Here is an 18297-nt window from a genome sequence, read left to right as displayed (position 1 = left end):
CCGTTCCCCTGGGCAAAGTGTGTTTCTCCATCCCCCTCCAGTAACAGGTCCAGAGAGAAGATAACAACCTTCTACTGCTACTGATTCCTCTGTTCATTCAAGTGGTGGCAGAGGTCTATGTAGTGTTGCTAACGAGCCCACGCCTGCAAATGATGCCGTGCGTGGACCCAGTAGGGCCCCATGGGGTGATCGTTCTGGGTTTTTCCATGTTAAGTCTTATTTAAAAAACTAGGAAATTCCATCAAAAAAACCCTCAAGAAAAGAACATGCGGGTTGCCAGGCCAAGCGCTGCAAAGCTAGGAAATGCCCTTATTCAGGCTGCTTGAGTAGCCTTCTGTTTGCCCCCCACTTGTCTGCACAAGCACATTCTCTGTTAACGGCCCTTCCCCAAGGGCATGCTGGGTGATGGAGGAGTGAGGGACAGGTGTTCTTCCACACGCTGCGGGGTAGCCCTGTGGAGCTCATTCTGGCTGGAGCAGCTCCTCAGAGAGCCCCTCCCTCCCCTGAGAACATGGAGCAGGGCTGGGAGCAAAGCAGGCCCCCTAAGTGCCTGCCTCCACCCCTCTGGGACAAAAGGTTTGCAGCCAGGTGTCTGAGTGGCTTTGGGGCGGAGCGCTCCAGCCTGCCCCAGGCCCGAGCTGCAGGGGAGAGCAGCAGGTGGAGGAGTCTGTCAGCACCAGCCCTTTGCACTGGAAGATCCCAGGCAGCAAGTGAACCAGGTAAGAAGAGGGGTCCGGGGGAGGAGAGGGGGGTTATAATCCACCCAGAGTCCTTTGGCTCAGGGGAGGACTTGGTGTTCAGGGGTTGAAGAAGGGGATTGAATAGTCTTTTCTCTGGGAGGGGGAGCAAGGCCCCCACATGGGCGGGAAAAAGGCTACTGGAGCCTGGAGGCCCTGGTGAGGGGAGCGGGGGGCTGGCCCAGGCTGTAAATTGTGACAGGTGTGTGAGAGGGGGGCCGTGTTACCAGTTTGTCCTGGGCCTGAAAAAAATGCTGCTTGGGGCTGAGAAAGCAGCCTGGGGGGGGCAGGCGGGGAGCTGTGATGGCCGTTGGCTCAGACAGGACCGTGTTTGCTGTTTGGGGGAGTTGCAGCTTTCCTGGGTGGGCCAGAAGTGAGCTGATGTGTGTTTGGGGGGGAAGGCAGTGGAATTGCAGCTGCGTTTGAGTGGTCAGAAGGAACCATTTCATGCTGGTTGTCAATGGTTTTTTGGGGAGGGCGGGGGGATCAGATGGGATTTTGCTTGCGGGCTGCTGGAGGTGCAGCTGTTGGCTGGTCTGCCATTCAGGCCTTTGCTCAGACGTGGTTTCGTGTGCGTGTGTCGGGGGGTGTAAAGTGATTTTTGATGAGAGTTTATTTGGAGGCGTGTTGGCGTGACGGTGTTAGCAGCGCGTTGGTGGGGGAGGTTGTGTCTGGCTGGCGTGGGGGCGGGAGGGATGAAATGACTGTTTGGGAGGGGTCAAACCGGTTTTGAATTTGCCGATTCATTGTGGGGTCACCCCGGCTGGTCTGTCGAGTTGGTCCGAACGGGCGTCGTTCGGTGGTTGGAGCTGGTTTTATGCCTGAGTGGGGGGTCCCGGTTCCTTCTCTCTGACAGGGAGAGACTCCGGGCACTAATATTAAAAAAAAACGCTGGGTAAAAACAAAACCAACGAAGCGAGTCTCTTTGTTTGCTTTATAACTGCGTGTTGAGCCCACGACTACATCTGAGCACCTTCCCAGCACCCAAGGGCTCTGTCTCCATGGGATGTAACTCCCAGCCCATCCCTGTGGCTTGCTTTGGACTCTGGCCACCCCGGGGAGCAATGTGCTAAGAGGGTGACTTGCAAAGATTTCGAGGCTGCTCGTCTCCGCACAGCAGGAGTGAATGTGCACGAGGTTGGGTTCTCAAAGTGCGAATAGCGTGAGAGGCAGAGCAGAGGACGGGCCGGTGGGACTGTCCGTTTCTTCTCTGGTGATAATGCACTTTGGTAGCTGAGCTTAGCAACACCAGATGGATTCACCTGGGAGGCTCTCGCATTGAGATGTGAAGGTGACTCCAATTGATTTTCTAGCATAACTGCCTCTTTGATTTACACAAACAGCTCAAATACCAACCCAGCTCCAGGGCAGTGACTGGACAGCTAACCCGATCTTCAGTAAAGTGCTTTTCTGAGTATGTGTCACTAGCTGTGCTTGGATCCTGTCGCTGCCTGTAACATTAGTTCACCTGTAGGTGCCAAACCACCTACCTGAAGTGGAGGCCTGGAGTTACAGTTTGGTTCCATGGCTCTCTGCACCGGAGTTCTCTATAAACTGAGCATCTGGGCGGCCACCCAGGAGAGATTCAAGTGCTGCCCAGCTGATTAGCAGAGTGCCCACAGGCAGCAGCAGCATGTTCCTCCTGATGGTGCACCTCCACACATGCCTCGGTGCGCATAACAAAATTTATTCCCCACACGGATGAAAAAAGTAAAGGGAGCTTTGCTCTGCACCCGCCCACTGTACAAATTGTTCCACCCTCCCTCCTCCCCTCCCCCCCCCCGAGTTCACCAATTCAATGTCTGATGTCTGTTCTGACCAGCAGGAGATGCACTACATGTCAGCACCTCCGGTATCCAATAACCAGCCCAAATCAGCAATGCCCTGTGGTGTCCTGGATTGTCCTGCTGCAAACTCGTTCACAAATGTGGCTTCAGTGGTGGATTTACAGCAGGTTTCAGCAGCTGCTGATCCAACGATCCAAAGCAGCGGAGCACGTACTGCAAGCTTTCTTTGCTGCGCCCGAGGTCCAGTGGCCTTGTTGAATGTGCACAGTAGGTTTTAGACACATTTCTGGGGTCTGTGGAAGTGAAGGGCCTTTCTTAGAGCAGAGCACTGATGTGATGATTGGGCACGTGTACGGTAAATGTGGGGAACAGGGTTCCTTGCTCTGTTATTGATGGGAGTTTTAGACTTTGGACGGAGCCCTTTGGAAACTGTCTCTTCAGTGCTGGGGTAAGTGAAAATTAAAAGTTACTGGCGATCAGGGCAAACTCATCCCTGGTGTAACACCGCGGATGCAGACTTTTTTGTGAACTGGGATGAGATGCAAGCCTGATGGCTGGCATGACTGGGAATCATTAGAGACTCCTTAATGCCTTTGGAGTGTCCTCGCCAGCACAATCTCTGGAATTATATTTTGGCTGTAGATTCCTTGGCCACAATCCTTGGTCTTATCTCGTGCCCCACATCTTTGAGTAGTGGAGCGGTGCACGGTTACAAGAGGCGGCGTTTCTGTGACTGGAGAAGTGACCCCTATGCATCTTTCATGCATCCGTTTTTAAAGTGCTTTGGGATCCTCCCTAGGGTTGCCAGGTGTTTGGTTTTCACCCGGACAGTCCGTTTTTTCTGTCCCCCTGTCCAGTAAAAAAACAGAAAATACCGGACATGTAAAATGTCTGGTATTTTCTGTTCGTCCTGGATGGAAGTCTGGCGGGGTGAGGGGAAGTGAGAAGCGCGGGGATTCTTAAAGGCACAGTGACCTGCTTTTTTTTTTTTTTTTTGGCCCAACAACTTTTGTCTCCTTGTTTGTTTGTTTGTTTGTTTGTTTGTTTTCTTAATCAAGTTTTTTTCCTGCCATGTTCAGGCTTTTTGGAGAAAGCATCTGTTAAGCCTAATCTTCCCAGCTGAAAAGGTGGGTCTGAATAAAAGATTCGCATTGTTCATTCCCCTTTGGCATGGGTGAGCCTTCCCCTCGGGGTCTGAGAAACGGAGGCATAAAATATTCAAAGCCAGATGAAATAAAGCACACGAAGGCCGTTATTTTTAGCACAAATTAGAGGTTTCTGTACTGAATGGAAGACACAGTAACCTCCCCAAGGTCTGTCAAACTCGGGTCCTGACAAAAAAGCAAATAGCTGTGTCCATGTGAGCTCACAGCTTCTCTAGGAATCTGTCTCACAAGGTAACCTTTCTGTAGCAATTAGATCTGGTCTGGTGTTTTTAATGGGAACAATTAGAGCTACTCAGAGAAAAGGCATTTTTAGGGAGGGTATCATGGGAAAATTGGATTTTCCCTCCCTTTTGGTTAAAAGACTCAACTTTAAAGTTTTGGTTTTAATCAAAATCTTTTTGCATGCTGGATTTGACAGAATTTTCTCTGGCAAGCAGACAGACATGTCTGTGAAAACGCCATGCCCCAGTGGTCTGTCAAAACAGCTTGGCTGGAAACCGCTTGGCCAGTCCTGGATCAGAGACCATCACTGTTGCCTTTTGTAATCAAACAGAGGAATTGTTGCGCCGTAAGGTTTTTGGTGGCGTGGTACGGATTTACTTATTTTGGGGAATGGGGTAGTGGATTTTTAGGATCCCAAAGACATTCCTTTCCAGTTTGTCATAATGCAACGATGGAATAGAGTAATTTTGCTTTAATGGCATGTGCAGCGACTTAAATTATTTAGTGTGTGTGTGTGTGCGCGCGTGCGTGTATGTGCATACATAATTCTCACTGCAAAATTACTGACCAAGTTGTATTATTTTATAAACTACAATGGGTTTCCAACATCCGGACTGGTTAACAACTTTGAATAATAATTAAATCACACACTGCTTTAATACCATGTGCTACGACTTAAAAAGTTAAAAAAAAATAATTTTTTTTTGGTTGTTGTTGCCTTGTCAGTGCTGTTGCCATAAAAATTCTGTAGCCATTCAGGAAACATCGTGTTTATTTAGGGGCAGGGAGCGCATACGGGAGATTCCCCGCCCATTGTGAGACTAGTGATCTTTCTGCTCTTTCAGAGCAACGAAGGATGTGCAAGTGAATCAGATCGGACTGAATCCACAGCAAAGCTTTTCAAGTGGGTATTGTATTGGCTTTTGCACCTAGGTGAAAAGAACCTCATTAAACAAATGATTGCATGTTGGGAGGAAAAAAACATTGATTCTTTTTCTCTTTCATGTCTATCAAGGGAGACAAAATGCTCGTAATCAATCTCTCTCTTTCTGTATACATTGTATAGAGAGGTGCTTTTGAAAAATCCACTCTTAAGTTGCATTGAAAGTCCATAAGATTTAGAAACATAAGTAATTTAGGCTCATTTCAAAATCCCACTCATAGTACATTATCGACGTATCCTTAGAAACCTTCCTTTAAAACAGTTATACTCAGACCACAGTGGTTCAGGAGCCAAATTAGCAATCGACATTACCCAAAGGGGCTACTTCCGTGTGAATTCATTGTTTCATTTACTATTGATTCATATTTAAACAGTGTGACAGGGACAAGATTTAGTGTGTGTGCATATCATTCTCACAGCAAAATTACTGACCAGCTGGTATTATTTTATAAACTACAATTGGTTAAAAGCATCCAGATTGGTTAATAACTTTGAGTAATAATTAACTCACACGGCGCTTTAATAAAAAATGGAGAAATTGGAGAGGGTCCAGAGAAGAGCAACAAGAATGATTAAAGGTCTAGAGAACATGCCCTATCAAGGAAGGCTGAAAGAATTGGGTTTGTTTAGTTTAGAAAAGAGAAGATTGAGGGGCGACGTGATAGCCGTTTTCAGGTATCTAAAAGGGTGTCATAAGGAGAAGGGAGAAAACTTGTTCATCTTGGCCTCTGAGGATAGAACAAGAAGCAATGGGATTAAATTGCAGCAAGGGAGGTTTAGGTTGGACATTAGGAAAAAGTTCCTAACTGTCAGGGTAGTCAAACACTGGAATAAATTGCCCAGGGAGGTTGGGGAATCCCCGTCTCTGGAGATATTTAAGAGCAGGTTAGATAAATGTCTATCAGGGATGGTCTAGTCAGTACTTGGTCCTGCCATGAGGGCAGCGGACTGGACTCGATGACCTCTCGAGGTCCCTTCCAGTCCTAGTATTTTCTATGATATCATGTGCTGCAAAGAGCCATCGACCATCCATGAAAGAGCCCTTTGAGGCTCAGTCTGAGTATCACTGATTTAAAACATATTTTCATGTCTTCCTTAATGGCCATACACAAAAGCCAACTTATACTTTACATGCCGAGGTTACCAGACCAGAACATCTCCAGGGATCAAAGGAAAATAGCCTGCAACATGGGTTAGGTGTTGCGTATGCAAGGAAGACCAGGGAATGATTTTCTTATGGCTGGTCTGACTTGCTGAAAAATCTAAGTGGTGGCTCCATCTTCCTTCAATATATGGAGATAGTGTAGATCTCATAGAGCTGGACAGGACCTTGAGAGATCATCTAGTCCAGTCCCCTACCTGCACAGCAGGACCAAATACCATCCCTGACAAGATTTGCCCCAGATCCCTAAATGACCCCCTCAGGGATAGAACTCACCACCCTGTGTGTAGCAGGCGAATGCTCAAACCACTAAGCTACCCCTCCTTATTCACATCTCTGTCCCACAATCTGTCCAATGCACGTCCACAGAACCACTGCCGATCAGGGCCACGCGGGACAGAGGCCCAAGTCCTCTTCTGAAATGAATGGAAGTTAGAATCCTAAATACCTTAAAGGTCTGGGCCCAACTCTCTTTCCTCTAGGCCAGTGGTTTTTAAATGTTTTTTTTTCTCGTGACCCAGTTGAAGAAAAGTATGGATGCTGCGACCCAACATAATTTGACGGGAATGCGGGCTCTGGGGTGGGGCGGAGGAGGAGCTTTGGGGTGTGGGAGGGGGCTCTGGTGTTGGGTGGGGCAGGAGAGGCTTACCTGGGCAGCAGTGCAGCGGGGGGACTAAGGCAGCTTCCTGCCTCTCCTGGCTCCTGCAGAAGCAGCCGCAGCAGGTTCCCAGCCAATCGAGTGCGGAGCTAGCGCTCAGGGCAGGGGCAGTGCACGGAGCCCTGTGCGCTCTCCCACACACACACCCAGGAGGGGGCCTGCTGCCGGCCGCTTCTGGGGTGCAGCGCAGTCTGCGGTGCCAGGCCAGGCAGGGAGCTGCCTTAGCGCCCCCTGCTGCTCACCTTCCCCCCCTGCAGCCACGAGACCCAGGGCCTGTGTGACGTCGTGGGGGTACTTGCTGGGCTGTGGTGACCTCTGCTGTCTGGAGCAAGACCCATCAGGGAAAACCTTATTATGCAAAGGTACCATACCGGTTGAACCAGCCTACCCCCCATGGGGAGAAACAAAGGGAGGTGGAATGCTGCCCTGGCTGGGGGCAGGGCTGGGAGAGGTAGAGTTAGTTCCTGTCTGGAAAGCAGGGGAGAAGGAGCTGGGGAGGGGGCTGGGATTCCCCTATCTCAAGGGGAGCACTGAGGCCTCTGAGCCCCAGTTCCTGTAACCAGATTACATCTGTGCTATGCTGTATCCTGGAGGAGCAATAAACCACCCTCAATTCCACTGGCTGGTGCAGTCTGTTTGTGCCATTTCGGGGTGCAGGAGACGGGGGACCCCCAACGCGCCGTCACAGCCCGACATTCCATGACCCGGTGCTGGGTCACGACCCATAGTTTGCAAACCGCTGCTCTAGGCCAAATTATCTCTTGAATTAAATACCCAACGAGAGAAATTGGTTTCCTCTCCGCATGGGAACAATCTTCACCCGTGCGCTCTAAATAGCTCGTCAGGCGCCTGCAGGCTTGGTCTCACTCGAGGTGCAATGTCTTTCTGGGGTAACACTCTCTCTGAGCCGCTGGCATTGGCACAGGACTTGTCCTTGTGGATTTATCTTCAGACGCCGAGATGCAGCCTCGTTTTGGTGGTTTCGCCTTCCCGCTGCGATGGTTTTTCAGTGGAGAAGCAGCCACGTCCGGCTGATGATTGTCGTCTTCGGATGTGGATTTAAGGCGTCTGGTGACAGGTTTTCCTTTCGCCACCTCAGCTCATTCAAGGGAATCGTGGGACTTACAACATGCCACCATTTTTGTGTATTTTCACAGAAGCTGGGACTTTTGGAGGCATCTGTCTCCTTCGAGAGTTTCTGGAAAACCCCACCGTTCGTGAAGAAGTGGGGATTGGATTCGCTCTGTTCTCTTTGTTGGGTTACATAGGATTTCTGCTGTCGTGTAGTAATCCCGTTGTGTGTGCCTCAGTTTCTCAGGGCACTCCACCAATAGCTAGATGGGGATGGGAATTTCTGTGTGACAGCCTCCTGCCTGTACACAAAGGTGGATGCTTTGTGTAACCTGAGCCTGGGAGGGAGGTGTAACCAGGTGACACCTTTTATCTGGAAAGCTGGATGAAGGCCAGAGGCGGGGCTGGCTACAGAGGGAACTGGGTTGCTGGGTGTGTGTGAGTGAGTCTCGCTGGCTTAGGATGGTGAATCGGGGCCCTTGGCTCTGAACCTCCCCTTCCCAAGATGGACGGTGCTGATTGCTTCTGGTTTTTGTGCTGACAAGTCTGTTCTACGCCATGTCCCTGTCAACTAATAAACCTTCTGTTCTCCCTACTGGCTGACAGTCCCGTCTGACTCCCCACCCCGCGGCCACACCACAAACACACTGAATCCCCATTGGCTAAGTCAGCACCCCCTTCTGCTTTCCTTCTGGGGTAACCTTGTCGCCAACACAAGTTTGCTGCTATAACAAAGAGTGGCTATTGGAGACGATTTAGGGAAGACGGATCCTAAATGACAGAGGTGAGGGTTCGCACAGGAAACGTCATCCAATCACAGAACAGCAGCTATTCCATGGGTCCAGACAAAACCGGCTGAATTTTGGGTATCCAACACTCAGCCAGCTGCTCTCAAACATTTTGGAGATACAGAGAATTAGTTGGTGAATAACAGGCAAATTAGAGAACTTTCGGAGATGCTCGTGGACAGTTCGCTGAATAAATGATTCACTGTGAATCACATGGCCCTGGGTGTTTTCAGCACAGCTACCAACTGACGCCGGGGAGACCACGCCATGGGAGGAGGGGCTGTTTGCGAACCTCCTGCCAGTCTAAGAGGACAGCCGGTTGCAAGGTGAGCTGTGTTCTTGTTACAGACAGCTTATGTATGGAGCTGTGTCCTCCGCGGAGCGTCACTGTTCCGAAAAGGGCAGCAGGGGCCGAGTGTAAACGCTGTCAAATCTGACCGCCTCGTCCCTCCCGGCTCAGTGCTCTGGTTTTAGTCACCCTCACTCCGGTAAGCCAGTTGCAACAGAGTCAGGATGATTCTCTTGTACTCTTTCCTGAAGTTGCGGTTCATGGCCCCATACACCACAGCGTTCAGACAGCTGTTGAAGTAGGCCATGAAGTAGCTGGCGGTGAAGAGCCATTCGGGTATGGAAGATCCCAGCGTGGGCTCGAGCGCCACGGCGAAGCCGATGAAGTTTAACGGCGCCCAGCACACAGCAAAGAGCACAAAGACCATGAACATGGTCAGGAAGTTCCAGAAATCGTGAGACTTGATTCTCGGCTGCAGGTCCGGCTTGACCCTCCGGCGCACCTGGAGGACCAGCACCCAGATCTTCAGGTAGCAGTAGCTGACGATGGTGATGGGCAGGAAGAAGTGGATCACCACCACGGCGATGGTGTAGAGGGTGCTGACGGACTGGGCGAAAGTGCAGGAGTACACCCGCGGGTCGTACTGCAGGGACCCCACAAAGAGGTTGGGCACGATGGCCAGCAAGGTGAGCGCCCAGACCAGCCCCACGTAGCACACGGTGTTGGTGCCCGAGAACAGCTTGTGGTACTTCAGGCTGTGGCAGATGTAGCAGTAGCGGTTGATGGCGATGCCCGTGATGTTGAAGATGGAGCCGATCACGCTGATGCCCATCAGGAAGCCGCTGACCTGGCAGTGAAGGTTCCCCATCACCCAGCCGTCGTGGAAAATCGCCATCAGGACGAGGGGGTAGGGGTAAAAAGCCACGAGCAAGTCTGCAACGGCCAAGCTCACCACAAAGGCATTGCCTGGGGAGGGTAGCACACACAGAAAAAACCCCGTTAGAAGAACCCAGGATGGGAATGCAACAATGTCCAGGAAACCAAGACCTCCTTGCAAAATAGATCGGTTCCTGTGCCTGTTCCACAGGCCTCCGCTTGCTTTACGGTCTTGTTACTTCTCTTTGCATGGCAGGGGCGGCTCTGGGGGAGGGAGCTGGATTTTCTTCTGGCTCATGCATCACTCTAGGGCCACTTTAACTATCACGACCACGTCTTTTCACTGCTGCCTTGTGCCCCCATCCCTATTCGTCTGTTTATCCCCTTAAGAACATAAGAACGGCCACACTGGGTCAGAGCAAAGCTCCATCTAGCCCAGTATCCTGTCTGCCGACAGTGGCCAATGCCAGATGCCCTGGAGGGAGTGAACAGAAACAGGGAATCAACATGTGATCCCTCTCCTGTCATCCATTGCCAACTTCTGACAGAGGCTAGAGACACCATTCCTACCCATCCTGGCTTGTAGCCATGGATGGACCTGTCCTCCATGAATTAATCTAACTCTTTTTGGAACCCTGTTAAAGTCCTGGCCTTCACAACATCCTCTGGCAAGGAGTTCCACAGGTTGGCTGTGCGCTGCGTGAAGAAAAACTTCCTTGTGTTTGTTTTAAACCTGCTACCTATTAATTTCATGTGGTGACCCCTAGTTCTTATGGCGTCTTCTTGTCACTATCTTAAATGTGTGGCGCTCTGGGGCAGAAACCATCTTATTCTGTTTGTACCACCTCTAGCACAATGGATCCTTGACTCCCTAACGGGAGCCTTCCGCTATTTAAATTATATTGCCGTTGAGTATCCATCTAATAGATTTCTCCTCCCACGCCCTTAGGAGGCAGGGCGGTGCTATTAGTACAGGTAGGGGCTGAGGTCCAGATGGGCTAGTGGCAAAAAAAATTTTTTTTTTTCAAAAATGAAACCCACTTTTGAAAATTGGGCAGGGAGTGATTTGCCCAAAGTTGCACAAAACATCTGTGGGAGAGCCGGGCATCTACCCTGGGCCTCCCTGGGTACGGACTCTTGTGAGTAATCGCGACTCGCTCATTTCCATTGAAGTAAGAGAACTTTGGGCCAAGTCTGAGATGCAGACTCTCCATCGGCATGAGCTGCGACACTCCCAGCGCCAGACTGCCTTTGCGGGCAGCGTTTTGACTTGGACCTCCCCCTGGATTCGTGAAATCCCCCGGCGCCCACTTCCGCCGAGCGAGCGGCGCTGCTGCCCCGGGGAAGGGAAGCCGGAGGGCTGTGTTGCAGTTCTTTGGCCTGCAGGGAAGTGCTCTCTGCAGAGCTGATGGGAATTCACACCCCCAAAGAGGAGAAAGAGGACTCCCAATCTGCCTGGGGAGTGTGCGGCGCTTACAAGCACCACCTGCTCCTGGCAGGATGGGAGGAGACTTCACGTGCTCCCCCAGACCTGATTGGCCTGGGAGCAGAAGGGGGAGCACACAAAGTCTCCCACCCCCAGGGCATGGGCACCTAGGGGAAACTTAGGGGAAGGAGCAAAGACTTCACGTGCTCCCCCACAACCAGAGCAATCATAGCCTGTGGGTGGGGAAGCAGGGAAGTATCCTGGCCCCGCCCCTTCAACGTGAGGCCCCGCCCCTTCAACGTGAGGCCCCGCCCCTTCAACCGGAGGCCCCGCCCCTTCTGGAGCACTTCACAAATGTCTGAAGTGGCCGTTGGTAAAAGAATGATTGCCCACCCTGCCCTAGCTCCTCAGTGTTTTTTCACGTAGGGGATTTTTCTTCCTTCCCCTGAGGAGAGATGGGGGATTTTTCCCTCTTTGGAGCAGCTTTGGGGGAACGGGAAGGGGTGGTGCTGAGAATTCGGCCTCGGGTGAAAGGCAGAAAGGGCCATGGAACTGCGGGAGGGAAGAGGCAGGGAGCTTCCAAGGCTGACTAGATTTGTCCCCTCCCTCCCTCATCCTGTTCTCGGCTTGGCCCCTGCCCTGCTTGCGACCGAGAGCGCAGGCCAGGGCTTTACACCACGTCTCCGGGGAGAGCAAACACAGCCAAGGCGCGTAGCCGAGGCCGACGCAGATGGGAGCCGCTGCGTTGAATGCACCGGCTCCGTTGGAGCTGGCTGCGCTCCGTGGCCCTAGCCTGGCTCTGCTCCAGCAGGGCTGTGGAACTGGCCACTCCTGCCCGGGGTAGGGGGTTGGAGACGCTCGTCTGCTAGGATGGGCTCTAGAGTTTAAAATCCGTCCGCCTGTGCTGACAGCCATGGTCCTGCCTTTGCGCTTCTCGGCCTCCTTTTGAGGTGTCTCGGCTCTGCAGGGCCAGATCAAACCTGGCTCTCGATGGCACCGCTCCGGCCCGGCTATGGGCTTAGCAGTTAGGCCGCGACTGTACAGGCAGCAGACGCGAAGCAGCGCTTAGGAGCTTCCCCCCGAAGGGCCGGGCAGGGGCGCAGGAGTCTATCGGAGTCCTCTGTCTGCTCTCCTAGCCCCTCCTCCCTTTCGGCTTTTCCCTGCAGTGAAGTCCGAATGCCAGGACGCTGGGGGTCCGTCCCCGGACACCGCCTGTGCTCCAATGCTGGCATAGCGGACTGACCTTGGGCAGGCTCTCTGCCCTTGCGGGATTGGTCATGCCAATGCAGTTCTGTCGCCCTGGAGCAGGGCATCCCGATGCAAAGAGCGGGAAGTCCAAAGGACCCCATTGGCCCTGCACAGCGAGGGAGCGACCAGGGGGTGGCCCCTAGAAATGGAGGCATGGCCAGCCGTCATAGAACAGGACTGGGCGCCTGGGTTCCACTCCTGGCTTTTGTCTTGCAGACCCGAGATTTCGAAAGTGGCTGCCCTGTGGTCCCTCCATTCTGGGGGTGGGGAAAAGGCAGCCTGCTCTAAGAGGCATGGCCAGTGACCCCATAGAGGTCACTGGGGTTTGTGGCTACTTAGCACCTCTGTAAATCAGGCCCACTCTGTCTCCTGTTAGACCCCCCCAAACCTAGCAGATGCCCTTGTTGTGCCTCAGTTTCCCCAACTTACAACCATTTCCTTTGGGCATTGTGGGTCAGACTCAGTGAGCTGCTATTTGTAAAATGCTTTGGGATCCAGTGCTGCAGCCGGACCCATGACTCTTACGTGACACGACTGATGTGCTTTCCAGAGATGATCACTAATAATTAGCCTCCAAGACCTTGGCTTGAAACCTGGGTTTACTACAGGCCAGGGAACACGAAAAACCTTCTAGCTGCGTTTAAAAGGCTCAGAGGTGTTAGTCGGAAACTTTAAAACCAATGAGTAGTCCTGTGGCTCCTTATAGACTTATATATCATGAGGTTCCTCTGATAAGAAGAGCTTTGCAGGGCTTGCAAGCAAAGCGTAAGATAAGAACATAAGAATGGCCACACTGGGTCAGACCAAAGGTCCATCCAGCCCAGTAGCCTGTCTGCCGACAGTGGCCAATGCCAGATGCCTCAGAGGGAGTGAATCAAACAGGTAATGATCAAGCGATCTCTCTCCTGCCATCCATCTCCACCCTCTGACAAACAGAGGCTGGGGACACCTTTCCTTACCAGTCCTGGTTAATAGCCATTAATGGACTTAACCTCCATGAATGTATCCAGTTCTCTTTTAAACCCTGTTATAGTCCTACCCTTCACAACCTCCTCAAGCAAGGAGTTCCACAGGTTGACTATGCGCGGTGTGAAGAAGAACTTCCTTTTATTTGTTTTAAACCTGCTGCCCATTCATTTCATTTGTTGGCCCCTAGTTCTTATATTATGGGAACAAGTAAATAACTTTTCCTTATTCACTTTCTCCCCACCACTCATGATTTTATAGACCTCTATCATATCCCCCCTTCGTCTCCTCTTTTCCAAGCTGCAAAGTCCCAGTCTCTTTAATCTCTCCTCAAATGGGACCCGTTCCAAACCCCTCATCATTTTAGTTGCCCTTCTCTGAACCTTTTCTAATGCCAGTGTATCTTTTGAGTTGAGGAGACCACATCTGTACACAGTTCTCAAGATGTGGGCGTACCATGGATTTATACAAGGGCAATAAGATATTCTCCGTCCTATTCTCTATTCCTTTTTTAATGATTCCTAACATCCTGTTTGCTTTTTTGACTACTGCTGCAAACTGCGTGGACATCTTCAAAGAACTATCCATGATGACGCCAAGATCTCTTTCCTGATTAGCTGTAGCGAAATTAGCCCCCATCATATTATATGTACAGTTGGGGTTATTTTTTCCAATGTGCATTATTTTACATTTATCCACATTAAATTTCATTTGCCAGCAAAAGTCTCTGCTGTGTTACAGTAGAAACAGCCTAAAGCTGTGAATTTCTGATAACTTTCATAGTGCACAGAGCAGACCACAACTCAAAACAGCTGAATTGTAGCTGCTGCCTGTATCAGCCTGTGCAAATGGGAGATAGCTGTTTAATTCGTACCATTCATTTTGTGCCCTGTTCTCCCCTGGCACTTTACAAAAGCCTCCGAGAAGCTCGCAGGGGCAGTCCTCCAAACACCATCACTGAGCTAAGAAAGACTCCAAACCCCACAGGGAAGTTGGCCAGAATTCCCCTGGAGAGGAGGGTGATGAGCGCTGAAGCCAGCTGGGGGAATTGGGGTCAAGGTTTTCAGAAGTGACAAGTGATTTGGGGTGTTTCAGTTTTGAGGCTGCCCCCAGCTGAGACACCTTCAAAGGGGCTTTCAAAAGCACCGAGTCCCCACATTCTGAACAATTGGGCCCTTTTTTAGGGCGTTCCAAGGCAAGTGGCCAAAATCACTAGTCACTTTGGAAAGTCTCGGCCGTGGCTCTATAAGCCAGTGGGGGGCATCCTGTGGCCCATCGAGGTTCGGTGTGCGGCTCGCCAGGCATTTTGTTTGCCATTGGCCATGTGCAGGGCCCCCGGATTCTGCTGGTTTCCATTCACATAGGTTTTTTCCCCACCGGTATAACTGTTGTGACAGGCACGTAAAGCCAGGGCACGCGAAGTGAGGCGCCGGCTGGCTGCACGCAGCGCTGGCTGAGAGAGCCGCACGCTCCCTCTGAGCCGTAGCAGCGCTCTGCGTGCGTGCAATCGGCACACCCCGCAAACTCTAGGGACGCAAGTGCAGGGAGCAAAATGTCTCTATTCCCGGAGACTGGCTTGGTTCGACAATCTTGCAGCTCACTGAGATGGAGGAGGCCTACTCACTAGCCTAGGTGGCCCAGGTGCAATGTGTCTTGGGTGTGGAAGTCAGGACCCAGCGACCTGGATCTGTGTGGACAGTGGCATTTCCCCTGGGGAGCCTGGGGGACTCGCCTTTCCAGGGCCTGGTTTGCAGCCACTACTAGAAACGTGCCTGGAACCCCAGCTGGGTAGGATGGGAGAACTTTACCCTCCTAGGCAGCCCCACACCCTGCAGCCCCACACGCAAGTGGATCCTGCTAGCTCTGGGATGCAGCTGGCCCTGAGCCCTGCGGAGAGCGAAGAGCTGCTCCTGCCAGGTCCCCCGCGTCCTAGCAAGGCCAGTACCTGCTTTTCTCAGGTTCTTGTTCCTGAAGACGGAGAGGATCACCAGGAGGTTGCCCAGGATGTCCACCGCGATGGTGACGATGAGGATGACAGCCAGCGTGGTCACCATCCCGGAGGGGTAAAGCCCGTCCTGCCTTCCCGAGCCAGCAGACAGGTTCTTCAGCAGAGGACCGGCCTCCTCCATCCTCTGGCATCTACCCTGCCAGGCAGGGCGGAACAGAGCAGAGGCCTCAGCGGCAGGGATAGCAGCTTATGTAACCCACACACCTAGTGTGGGTCACTGTCCCATACAGCGGCACTTAGTTAAGAACCAGAGACCTCTACAGCCGGGGTGATGAGCAGCTGGCTTTTAGCTCAACGGTAGAGGTGCCTAGCACCAGAGGTCCCAGGTTCAAATCCGCCAGAGGCCAAGAGGTCAGAGCTCCAGGAAGCCAAGGGGTGGGTGTGGCCACTCAAAGCACCAGGCATGGCGAAGGGGCCCCTGGAGGGGCAGGTTCTTAGAAGTTGGCTCTCTCCCTCCTCCGGGGGAACAGGGTCACTTTTCTCTCGCCTTCCTCCCGGGATTCGCACTGGGGAGGGGAGCTGCGAATTGCGCTCACGCGTGTCCCCCTCTCCCCAGCGCTGGGGCTGCTCCGTGGGGCGCACGAGGGCTGCTCCCCACCCACGTCAAGGGGGCTCTGTGGCGCTGGCTGGGGAGCCCCCACGGGCAGCGCTCGGAGCTGGGAGCAGCTCCCAGCTCAGCGCGAGGAGGCGCCTCCTTCCCAGCGGCGCGCTCTGAGGGCCGAGCGCCCGGTCCCGGGGGACCCCGGGCGCCGCTCCAGCCTCGCAAATGCGCTTCCCAGCCGGTTCATCCCAGGGGCTCCATTCAGCTCCGTCCCTGGGCAGCCGGGGCTCGCGCTCCCCTTCCCCAGGGGCGGGGAGAAACTTTGCAGCCCGCGGCAGGACCGGCCCCGTGCGCCCCGAGCCGTGCGTCAGGCTGCCCGTGCGCTGCGTTTCCCCCGCCTGAGCGCTGCCGTGCGCCTCCGCTTCCCCTTCTTGCTCGCCGCGGCGCCTGGTGACTGTTCGCTCTTTGGCCTCGGCCCCTCCATCCGCTCTCCCAGCCGCAGGGGGAGCGCTCAGACCTGCCGCTCCGGGCCAGCGGAGCCCCGTGCCCCCCCAGTCTCTCCGAAGCAGCCTCCGCTGCCGCCTCGGCTCCTTGGCGCATTTATAGGCTAACCTGCCCTTCTCCGAGCGCCGCTCGCTCCGGCGAGGGACTGTTAACTCCTCCCTGCCCGGGGCCGGGAGCAGCGGCGCTGCCAGATAAGCCAAGCATCCCCAAGCGCAGGGGGCGCGCCAGACAAGCCAAGCATCCCCAAGCGCAGGGGGCGCGCCAGACAAGCCAAGCATCCCTAAGCGCAGGGGGCGCGCCAGACAAGCCAAGCATCCCCAAGCGCAGGGGGCGCGCCAGACAAGCCAAGCATCCCCAAGCGCAGGGGGCGCGCCAGACAAGCCAAGCATCCCCAAGCGCAGGGGGCGCGCAGGATGCGGGGGAAGGAAGGAGCCATGGCACCAACTTGTCCCAGCGCTCTGCCCTCCCAGGCAGGCTACCTGGCTCTGGCACCTTGTGGGGCCTCCACTTTACCTCCACCCTGTCGGTGCCAGCCTGGCGGCTTGGTCAGAGAAACCCCGCCCCAGGATCCTCAGGTTGCTCTTGGAGTCCTTGTGGTGAGTTCTCTGAAAACATCCACTCTGTGTGCAGCAGCTGTCCAAAAAAACTAACCCGATGTTAAGAATCCTTAAAAAAGGGATAGAGAATAAGAGAGAGAATATCTGATCTCCTCTATATAGAACCATGGGACGCCCACATCTTGAATCCTGTGTGGAGATGTGGTCTCCTCCTCTCAAAAAAAGATCTCTCAGCATTGGAAAAAGTTCAGAAAAGGGCCATAAAAATGATGAGAGGTTTGGACTGGGTGCCATATGAAACGAGATTAAAAAGACTGGGAACTTTTCAGCTTAGAAAAGAGGAGACTGGGGGGATATGACAGAGGTCTATGAAAGCTATGGAGAAAGTGAATAAGGAAAAGTTGTGTATTTGTTCCCATAAGGTAAGAACTAGGGGCCACTCAATGAAATGAATGGGTAGCAGGTTTAAAACAAACACAAGGAAGTTTTTCTAAATGTGGGCACAGTCAACCTGTGGAACTCCTTGCCAGGGGATGTTGTGAAGACCAGGACATTAACAGGATTCAAAAAAGAACCAGCCAAATTCATGCAGATTAGGTCCATCAATGCTTATTAGCCAGGATGGGTAGGGATGGTGTACCTGGCCTCTGTTTGTCAGAGGGTGGAGATGGATGGCAGTAGAGAGATTGCTTGATCATTGCCTGTTTGATTCACTCCCTCTGGAGCATCTGGCATTGGCCACTGTCAGCAGACAGGACACTGGGCTAGATGGACCTTTGGTCTGACCCAATATGGCTGCTCTTGTTCTCTTCCACCAGTTTCTCCCTCTCTCTGCTCTTCTAGCCAGGGCCAACTTCCACACCACACTGCCAAAGCAGGCTTCCCCCTCCCTCCCCCCCAGCACTGTGCCAGAGTCTCCCTCCGCCAGGTTTTCTAGACCAGTTTAGTTGCTTTTCTCTGGACTTTCTCCAACTTCTCCACCTCTTTCCTGAAATGTGCTGCCCAGAACTGGACACACAACTCCAGCTGAAGCCTAATCAGCGCAGCATAGAGCGGAAGAATCGCCTCTCGTGTCTTGCTCACAACACTGCTGTGAATGCCACCCGGAATGATGTTTGCTTTCCCTCCCCCCCCCAACAGTGTCACACTGTGACTCAGACTTAGCTTGTGATCCACGAGGAGCCCCTCCCCCCATCCCTTTCTGAACGTCCAGCATTGAACCATTTCTCCTGCGTTTTGGGGGTCCCGTCACCGTGGCCACCCTCTGCAGACCCTCGCTGAAGGTGATGGAGCTTCAGGGCCTTCACAGGCAGAGGGAACAATCCCAAAGCAGGATCGATGTGCAGAA

The 18297-nt window shown here is 53.0% G+C and overlaps 1 protein-coding gene across 1 annotated transcript; it reads right to left on the bottom strand.

The window, feature by feature from the left end:
- Positions 1–4369: 4369 nt before the first annotated feature.
- Positions 4370–16591, bottom strand: LOC102445396 (melatonin receptor type 1A-like). The gene is made up of 2 exons (XM_006138256.5): positions 15285–16591; positions 4370–9789 (listed from the first exon to the last, which is right to left on the bottom strand). The coding sequence occupies exons 1-2, from the start codon at positions 15466–15468 to the stop codon at positions 9005–9007; spliced, it is 969 nt and encodes a 322-aa protein (XP_006138318.3). The 5' UTR covers positions 15469–16591; the 3' UTR covers positions 4370–9004.
- Positions 16592–18297: the final 1706 nt, after the last annotated feature.

Source organism: Pelodiscus sinensis, chromosome 16 (assembly GCF_052426305.1).
Source record: "Pelodiscus sinensis isolate ZL-2025 chromosome 16, ASM5242630v1, whole genome shotgun sequence".
Taxonomy (NCBI): domain Eukaryota; kingdom Metazoa; phylum Chordata; order Testudines; family Trionychidae; genus Pelodiscus; species Pelodiscus sinensis.
The sequence above is the reverse complement of the archived record's forward strand: the minus strand, read 5'-3'. Positions and strand labels throughout refer to the sequence as shown.